This window comes from Artemia sp. Qi Xiang Cuo, chromosome 8 (genome assembly GCF_049724085.1).
Source record: "Artemia sp. Qi Xiang Cuo chromosome 8, ASM4972408v1, whole genome shotgun sequence".
NCBI classification, from domain to species: domain Eukaryota; kingdom Metazoa; phylum Arthropoda; class Branchiopoda; order Anostraca; family Artemiidae; genus Artemia; species Artemia sp. Qi Xiang Cuo.
This window is the reverse complement of record NC_142801.1, coordinates 66,045,182-66,055,737: the sequence shown is the minus strand read 5'-3', so window position 1 is coordinate 66,055,737 and position 10,556 is coordinate 66,045,182. Positions and strand designations below refer to the sequence as shown.

The 10,556-nt window shown below is 35.3% G+C and overlaps 2 protein-coding genes across 5 annotated transcripts in view; both read right to left on the bottom strand.

Moving 5' to 3' along the window:
• LOC148949713 (uncharacterized) overlaps positions 1 to 10,556 on the bottom strand; it is a 224,285-nt gene that overhangs the window by 196,218 nt on the left and 17,511 nt on the right. The window lies entirely within an intron of this gene.
• On the bottom strand, positions 202 to 1,621 carry LOC148949714 (uncharacterized; the record flags this gene model as incomplete). The annotated part of the gene is made up of 1 exon (XM_089093586.1): positions 202 to 1,621. A coding segment is annotated over one exon (807 nt), but the record flags the coding sequence as incomplete, so codon positions are not given.

Genomic DNA, 10,556 nt, shown 5'->3' with positions numbered 1-10,556 from the left:
AAAAGGATAGTCGTCTAATGACAATTGAGGATTCCATTTTACGATCTGAGCTTCTTTACCACCAGATTAAGTTGATGGTAGGCACAATGTGCAAATAGTTTTGCTGGATACATTTTCCAGATGAGAGCCTGAGCACTACCATTTTGCCAGCCGTTGCCGGGCACCACCTTCTTTTCCAGCCTTCGCAGAGAACTCTTAATGCATCTGACAATTAAACTCAGAAGGCTCTGGTCCCTGAGCTTTAACCTAGCTGAGGATACTACCACTATGAAGTGTGCACTTCCATCAGATATGTGAATGTAGCATTGAAATTCTTCTTTAATTCTGAAGATGTTTTCTCTCCTATACGCCAATTGAGAGTTTTTGGATTCGCGACTAGTCAGTAATCTCATCTGCTAGAATAGTGAAATAAACGTGTTTATTAAGAAAAACAAATACTTAAGAGAACAGAAACACAACAATATCCTTTTAATGAAATGGTGATTTAAAACACGCGTGTATGCACATTTAAATTTCTGCTCCACTTGCAAATTCTTATTATTCCTCAACTTCATTGAACAGGGAAGGAATAATTCCAAAATAAAACAGAAGTTTGCCTGTTTCGTTTCAATTAACTAAAGCTAACACCATTCCCTAATAAAACGCAGAAAGTGAGGAATACTTTCAAATGAGGCTTTCATAATAGAAAGGCCTCTATAGTAAACCAAGTTTTAGCATAAATTAAGTTTTCGATTTTGACGCTTTGAGGCACTAAAAAAGAGAATAGGTTTTAGAAAGACTTATACAAGCAAGATCTTCTATTATAGTTTACTGTTTACGGCTTTATTTTGCCTTTATGGCTTTTTTTATGTTTGAACAAAGGTGAAGAAGAAGCGAAAGCTTTATTGCACAAATCACACTCATAGGGCTTCTCTCCAGTGTGCAATCTTAAGTGAATTTTTAGGACCCAAGGCAAAACAAAACTCTTGTTGCAAAAGTCACATTTGAATGGTCTCTCACCCGTATGGATTCTCTTATGCTTAGACAATGTGCGCTTGTAAGTAAATTTTTTACCACATATGCTGCATTCATAGGGTTTCTCATTACTATGAACTTTCAAGTGGCTAGATAAAATATTACTCTTATTAAAAGTCTTGTTACATATCTTACATTGATATGGTCGTTCACCAGAGTGAATTCTCTTATGACATGTCAAAGACCACTTTATCGAAAATCTTTTTTCACATACTTCACACTTATATGGCTTTAAATGTGTTTTTCTGTGATTGATCATTGCTTTGTTAGTAGAAAAGAATTTACTGCATATATAACATCTGAACTTGTTTGTGCTTGATTTCGATAAATGACCGTGCAAAAGTAAATGCTGTCTAATATCACTGATTCCCTCATGTAAACATATCGGGCATTGTCTTTTTTCTCCCAGTTTATGCTCTATATAATGCACAACAAAAGTTTGAAAATCACTACATATAGAAGAACATAATTTGCACTGGATTTGCGACGGTTGTTCACACTCTGTGCTTTGGTGAAGATCCAATATGAGCGACGAATTTTTGACTTGCTCACAAAAGCGACAACGCCAAATTGCATTTCCAGTATCTTTAATAAGTTGTTTTGATATTTTTTACACTTGAAGAATGACCTTTGGACACGTAATCTCTTGTTGTTTCGACAATGAACTACCTCTGAGTGAAACTATAGGTGAATCTATTTTCAATTTTATGTATCCAATGGAAGAATTTGGGTCCAACGAAATTTCTCTCTCTTCCAGTGGCTGATTTCCGAGAGACATCAGTGTATTCTTTATATCTAAAATAGTGAAAAAATATCCTTAGTATTTGTCTGAGATGTCCTACTTCTACAAATTTTTGCAATTTATAACCATTCAATCTTTTTGTTGGCATTTCTCTAGTTTCATCTGTGTACAATTTTCAATAAAAGAAGAATCCAGTAAAGAGCAATACTATCTCTATTGTGTAGCAAAAATATAGATTGCTGTTTGATCAAAACTGAGAAATAAGTGCAAATTAATCATTAGTCTAGGAGAGGGAGGGAGGGAGAAAGAGAAAGTCTTTCACTCCTGATAACTCCCCCCCGTTCTCTTTTCGTCTCTCTCTCGTTCTATCCATCTCTTACTCTCTCCCCTCTCTCTCGTTCTATCTATCCCTTACTCTCTCTCTCTCTCTCTCTCTCTTGGGAAGGGGGTTGTTAATCCTTTCTAATGAAGGTACAAATAATGTATTTTTCAAAATCTAGGGGGTGGTAGTTTTTTTTCAGTAAAAATGCTAAAAAAGATAATAAATGCCACCCTCTAATTATTATTCCTACCTATTTCTTTTTTCCTTTCTCTCTCTCTCTCCTTTCCTTCCCTCCTCTCTTTCCTGGACAAAGATTTCTTTTGCAATTGTGTCTATTGCTTTAATCAGACTAGATTACTAGTTTTTTCTACACAATAGAAGCGAAATAGGTAGAGGAGATAAAGAGACATAAATTGAGGAAGGGACAGGGGTACCAATTGGGGGATTGCATTTTGTCTCATTAATTAAAAAAAAATAATGAAAGATAAACATTTTTGTATCTTCATTAAAAAATAACTAAAAAATAAACTGAAATTAAGAAAAATAATCCCATCAAGCATAAAGATGACTTCATTTTTTCCAAAACAGCCGGCTGTTTTGAAAAAAATGAAAGCTTCCTCGTATTTTACCGGTAAAACTGTACCTTTGGCATTCTTTTTAAGTACGCATTCATAGGAGTCATGCTTCTTTCTTTTTCTGTGGGGTTCTTTTAGAAAGTTTACAGGGAATTTTGCTTTTGATACGACATCCCAGTCAGAATGTACATTGACACTTGGCTTGGTCGTCTTTGGTTAATAAATGTGCCGTCTTCTATCAGAACTTAATTCGTAATGTATTGCGCTGTTGTAAAATTCGTGAAACCGTCACTTACGTGATAGGTCCTTAATTTTAGCAATTAGATACTCAACAGCGGGTAACAGGGAAAACCCTGTTACATCAAAGATTTCTTTTGCAATTGTGTCTATTGCTTTAATCAGACTAGATTACTAGTTTTTTCTACACAATAGAAGCGAAATAGGTAGAGGAGATAAAGAGACATAAATTGAGAAAGGGACAGGGGTACCAATTGGGGGATTGCATTTTGTCTCATTAATTAAAAAAAATAATGAAAGAAATAAATAATGAAAGATAACATTCTTGTATCTTCATTAAAAAATAACTAAAAAATAAACTGAAATTAAGAAAAATAATCCCATCAAGCATAAAGATGACTGATACTACTATAGGTAAATAGATAAATCCTAATACGAAAATGAATTAAAATAAATAATCATATGAATAAACGATAAATAACAGTTGAAATAGGGATAAAATCCTTTTAATAGACAGTGATAAATTTCGCAAAACTTTTATTTATCGTCATGGAAAGGCAGTGTGGTCTCCAAAATTATCAATATATGAAATATAAAGATAGCAGATAATGACACAGATGAATAAATAAATCCTAAACGAGCTAAAACTAAAATGAATAAAAAAAAGTCCAGGTTAGAATGGAAAGTGGTTACTAAAAAACAGAAGTAAGGCAACTGCACCCTCTAAGTCTTCATGAAGCTATTAAGTCATTTGCGTTTTATTGAAAACTATGTATATTTGAAAGGTGTTGAAAAATCAACGAAAAATTAATAAGATAAGATTTATTGCAAAAAGCCTGTGGGCCATAGCAACACATAATACAATCTACAAACCAACACTCAGGAACAAAATACAACTTTACATAGTAAAAATCAAAAAAAGGAAAAAAGAAAAAGAACAACAAAACGACAAAAAAGGAAACACACCAAGGTTCGACTTTTAACCAACAAACACCATATAATAAAATTCAAATCATAAAAATAGTATCAGGCTATCCCCTCAAACATGATTCCCTATATTTAATCCCTTAACGAAGAAACTTACATAACTGTTTAATAGCACATGCGTTCCTCTCAGCCATCCACTCTATTAACCAGCATTCGCTCCCAAACATTCGTCTAAAACATTCATCCTGCAACTCAGACAGCTCCTCACACTCGAATACAAAAGTAAATAAGTTTTCCTTCACCAATCCACACAATGCGTAGAAACGTGGGCCGACCACCAGCTTAAGCTTTCCCATAAGTTAACTTCACTAATCGAAATTTAATCTCTACCCTCTTACCAACAAGAAATTCTTCAATTTCTCTCTATTCAACCCAAACTAAAATAAACCTCCCCCCAACCGTCTTTGGCTTGGGAGTAAAACCTCAAAGACATAGATTGGTCCTTATTAGCTTGCCACTCTTGGATTTCTTGGTCATTTAGGGTTCGCTGGACTTCCTTCCATACTGACACGGTTTCACCCATATGGCCTTTTCCTTCATTCCATATCTCTGAAAGACCACAAAGGTCCAGTATTTCCTTAACCTGATTTGACTAAGACTCTTGTATATTGTGCATCAAGCCCTCCAAATAAGCTGCCTTGAAAAGCCAAACTCCAAATAGCCTAATTATCTTCATCTAGAATTCTACAACTATTACCAATCTAACACTCCTTAAAGAAAAATGCCCCAACACTTCTGTACGTATAGCTAAACATAATGATCTCTTCAATCCAAGAAGTTTCTTAAAATATATTAGTCGAATTATTTTAAGTTTAGTTCCCTTATCACAGCCCAAGACCTCAGAGCCAGAATTTAGACTAGAAGCTACCTTTGTCTGAACAACTTTTCTGGATCCTAATGTCAGCTAGCTGATTTAAATTACTTCTCAAAAGCATATTTATTATCCTATTACCCCTAAAATTACAATCTTCTACATGCCTAGACATCCCCCTTAAAGCACTAAACTTAACACCCAAATAAACAATTTCATCTTTAACCTCTAAAACCTTTCCTCCAAAATTAAAATGAACCTCTGCATCAACATCTCCTTTACTCCTAAATACTAATACTACTGATTTCTTAGCGTTCAACTCTAACTCCTTCTTTTCTAAATAATTTTTTTTATTATATCTAATTGCCTCTGAAGGTTCTCTCTGCAATCCGCCACTAAAGCAATGTCATCCACGAATAACATGCATGATAGCCTAAACCAATCCAAAGATACATAAGGGGCTCCATTATTTTTCATAAACCTATCTAAACCATTAACAAACAAGGAGAAGAGCTTAGGAGATAAAGTACATCCTTGTTTCACACCCACATGAGACGTGACCAGCCTAGAAAAGTTTCCCATAGCCTTCACAGAAAATTTCACCCTCCGACACATATCTGCTATTATTGCTACAAAACAAGACGGCAAGCCTATTTCTAACAGACTCAATTAATAACATTCTATTTACCGAATCAAAAGCACTTTTCAGATCCAAAAAGGCTACGAATAGCCGACCATTTTTCCCTCTAGCATTTTTTCTTTCTCAGTGCATCCAAAGTAAAAGTATGGTCAATGATGCAGAATATCAATCGGAATCCAGTATGCATTGGTCTCAATAATTCCTTCTTATCTAACTAATCATTCATCCTAAATTTCAGATCCATGAACTAAAGTTTACTTACAGCATTTCCTATAAAGATAGACCTAAAGTTTTCGTGTAACTTCCTATTACCTTTCTTAAAAAGAGGCACTGCTACAGAAATGTCTCATGAGCGAGGCCAACCAGCTTTCTCTACTACAAACGAGAAAATTGCAGCCAACATGGGTATTAAAAGTTGTCCTTCCTAACTTCAGAACCTTTGTAGATATACCATCTGTTCCTGGACACGAATTTCCATTCATCCTTTTCAACTGATCCCAAATTTCTTGTTGGGATACAGGCCTAATTAAATCATAATCATTCTGCCTTAAAGGATATGTTGCCGTCCCTAGACCTGGCTCTCTAACCTCTGAACCATTTGACTCATTCGCCCTAACATATTCTGACTCTCTATTCTCAAAATAATCTGGCCATGTCTCAACTGCTGAAACAGCTCCTCTTATTCCCGAGCCATGGACTTAACATTTAACTACTGACCAAAACTCTCTTGAATTATTCACACTATAAGCTCACTTAATTTCCTCATTAATTTTCATATGTCTCTCTCTCTTTTTAACTCCTTTAACCCTATTATAATCCGACCTCAGTTTCCTATATTCAGCTAACCTCTGAAAATTCGTTGCCAGATTCATTGCGTCTATGGCTTTAAGTACCCTGAAAACCCTAATTACCTCTTCCCTTTTCTTCCTACATTCCTCATCAAAAAAACCCTCATCTTTTCTGGCCGGATGTTTTTTATCCTGAGATAAAGGCTTAATTCTCTCATAATTATATCCGTGAATACAGAAAGAATTTGCTGCAATTCAGATGGTTCTGAAAAACTCAAAATTGAATGAAATTCCTCACTTTCTAGTTCCATTTTAACCAATTCTTCTTTCTCCTTGGCTATCCAAACTGGTTTACGGATCCTTTCCTTGCACGTAGACCTTTTCTTTCCCCTTTCGGACTGTCGAATACACGCTCTCAGCATTTCTCTGTAATTGCAAGTTGGTTTATTCAAAGAAGAAAAATACAACCTTATTATCAATGATAATGTGTTTCATTCTGTGAAACACAGAATGGTATCGTAATGACAGAATAAGCTGATATACTTTTGATGACTCTTGACCTTCCTTCTATAGTTAAAGCACATAATGTTGAAGAAATATGGATAACTTTTCTCCGAAATTTTTTTTTCTCTGTCCAAGTATTCTCGCGAAAAATTGAAATGCCTGGAACGATCTTCCTGTTTCCCGCATGCTATTGGAAAAAGGATAGTCGTCTAATGACAATTCAGGATTTCATTTGACGATCTGAGCTCCTTTACCACCAGATTAAGTCGATGGTAGGCACAATGTGCAAATAGTTTTGCTGGATACATTTTCCAGATGAGAGCCTGAGCACTACCATTTTGCCAGCCGTTGCCGGGCACCACCTTCTTTTCCAGCCTTCGCAGAGAACTCTTAATGCATCTGACAATTAAACTCAGAAGGCTCGGGTCCCTGAGCTTTAACCTAGCTGAGGATACTACCACTATGAAGTGTACACTTCCATCAGATATGTGAATGTAGCATTGAAATTCTTCTTTAATTCTGAAGATGTTTTCTCTCCTATACGCCAATTGAGAGTTTTTGGATTCGCGACTAGTCAGTAATCTCATCTGCTAGAATAGTGAAATAAACGTGTTTATTAAGAAAAACAAATACTTAAGATGAGATATTTTCCAGATGAGAGCCTGAGCACTACCATTTTGCCAGCCGTTGCCGGGCACCACCTTCTTTTCCAGCCTTCGCAGAGAAGTCTTAATGCATCTGACAATTAAACTCAGAAGGCTCGGGTCCCTGAGCTTTGGCCGAGTTGAGGATACTACCACTATGAAGTATGCACTTCCATCAGATATGTGAATGTAGCATTGAAATTTTCTTTAATTCTGAAGATGTTTTCTCTCCTCTACGCCAATTGAGAGTTTTTTTTATTCGCGACATGTCAGTAATCTCATCTGCTAGAATAGTAATATAATGCCAGGATTAACAATTTACCATCTTAACATGTCATCGCAAGTCTCATAAATTTTACTTTTAATCTTTTGAACTCTTTCAATAAATAACCTTGAAACGTGTTTATTAAGAAAAACAAATACTTAAGAGAACAAAAACACAACAATATTCCTTTAATGAAATGGTGGTTTAAAACAAGCGTGTATGCACATTTAAATTTGTGCTCCAGTAGCAAATTCTTATTATTCCTCAACTTCACTGAACAGGGAAGGAATAATTCCAAAATAAAACACAGAAGTTTGCCTGTTTCGTTTCAATTAACTAAAGCTAACACCATTCCCTAATAAAACGCAGAGAGTGAGGAATACTTTCAAATGAGGCTTTCATAATAGAAAGGCCTCTATAGTAAACCAAGATTTAGCATAAATTAAGTTTTCGATTTTGACGCTTTGAGGCACTAAAAAAGAGAATAGGTTTTAGAAAGACTTATACAAGCAAGATCTTCTATTATAGTTTACTGCTTACGGCTTTCTTTTGCCTTTATGGCTTTTTTTGTGGTAGAACAAACGTGAAGAAGAAGCGAAAGCTTTATTGCACAAATCACACTCATAGGGCTTCTCTCCAGTGTGCAATCTCAAGTGATTTCTTAGGACCCAAGACAAAACAAAACTCTTGTTGCAAAAGCCACATTTGAATGGTCTCTCACCCGTATGGATTCTCTTATGCTTAGACAATGTACGCTTGTAGGTAAATTTTTTACCACATATGCTGCATTCATAGGGTTTCTCATTACTATGAACTTTCAAGTGGCTAGATAAAATACTACTCTTATTAAAAGTCTTGTTACATATCTTACATTGATATGGTCGTTCACCAGAGTGAATTCTCTTATGACATGTCAAAGACTTTATCGAAAATATTTTTTCACATACTTCACACTTATATGGCTTTAAATGTGTTTTTCTGTGATTGATAATTGCTTTGTTAGTAGAAAAGTATTTACTGCATATATAACATCTGAACTTGTTTGTGCTTGATTTCGATAAATGACCGTGCAAAAGTAAATGCTGTCTAATATCACTGATTCCCTCATGTAAACATATCGGGCATTGTCTTTTTTCTCCTAGTTTATGCTCTATATAATGCACCACGAAAGTTTGAAAATCACTACATATAGAAGAACATAATTTGCACTGGATTTGCGACAGTTGTTCACACTCTGTGCTTTGGTGAAGATCCAATATTAGCGACGAATTTTTGACTTGCTCACAAAAGCGACAACGCCAGATTGCATTTCCAGTATCTTTAATAAGTTGTTTTGATATTTTTTCCACTTGAAGAATGGCCTTTGGACACGTAATCTCTTGTTGTTTCGACAATGAACTACCTCTGAGTGACACAATGGGTGAATCTATTTTCAATTTTATATATCTAATGGAAGAATTTGGGTCCAAGGAGATTCCCCTCTCTTCCAGTGGCTGATTTCCGAAAGACATCAGTGTATTCTTTATATCTAAAATAGTAAAAAAATATCCTTTGTATTTGTCTGAGATGTCCTACTTCTACAAATGTTTGCAATTTATAACCATTCAATTTTTTGTTTGCATTTCTCTAGTTTCATCTGTGTACAATTTTCAATAAAAGAAGAACCCGGTAAAGAGCAATATTATCTCTATTTTGTAGCAAAAATAGCGATTGCTGTTTGATCAAAACTGAGAAGTAAGTGCAAATTAATCATTAGTCTAGAAGAGGGAGGGAGGGAGAAAGAGAAAGTCTTTCACTCCTGATAACTCCCCCCCCGTTCTCTTTCCGTCTTTCTCTCGTTCTATCCATCTCTTACTCTCTCCCCTCTCTCTCGTTCTATCTCTCTCTCTCTTTCTTTCTCTCTCTCTCTCTCTCTCTCTCTCTCTCTCTCTCTCTCTCTCTCTCTCTCTCTCTCTCTCTCTCTCTCTCTCTCTCTCTCTCTCTCTCTCTCTCTCTCTCTCTCTCTCTCTCTCTCTCTCTCTCTCTCTCTCTCTCTCTCTCTCTCTCAATACCCTTAGCAGTTCCTAAAACATTGTAGATACACCCTTCTGATAACCTACATGCACATGGTGTCTTTTGATTTAGTTCAAAATCAAACCAAACTTTTTTGTTCCAAACTTTACCCCGTAACTTTGTTATTTAGCGTAGGCAATAAGCTCGTAGAACGTAAAAGAAGCAAGAGCTTTCTGAAACGATCAGAGATTCCCCCGATTTGTGACACTTTTTAAACCAGAAAAATATATGCCCATAGATATTTTCATCAAATTTTTTAAGGACGAGGGATTTATATTTACATTATATGTTCTTTTATCCTGATGAATTCATCTGGTCACTATAAAATACATTTTTTACAATTGTCCTTGACAATTTTACAATTTACAATTTTCTTGCTATTGGTATTTTCGGCTTTATTATTTTTTTTTTCATGTAGGAGTTTTAAGCCATATTTCAAAATTCCGCCAATTTCACATTTGCCGTTATAGTAATAATAATAATAATTTATTTATTTATAACCCCCTAATAAATACAGAGAAAAGTGGAGTACAGAAAAAAAAAAAAAAAAAAAAAAACACAAACACAAAAACTCTACAAATTGTACGGAAAGACGGATGAGCCCATGGCGCGGCCCGAGCTTGCCAGGGGCTGACTTTAGTAACTTAATCTGAAGTAACTTAAGCTTATTTGTCACATCAGATGCGATATAATTATGAATAAGTTTTCCGTTCCGAATGCGTGAAGGAAAATAAAGAAGGAACTGAAGATATCGAAAGTAATACAAGCACAGGCGCCCAACATCCCTGCATTTTAGCAGACTAAATAGACCAACAGGAAAAAGCACAGCATGATGACAAAAAGCTGAATATAACTTACATAAAGCTTTCCGTTTAAATTTTACCCTATTTGCTACAATTTTAGAATATCCAACCTGAATCATTTTTCTAGAATCATCTACAAGTTTATTACGCGTACTCATAATGCTGAAGCATA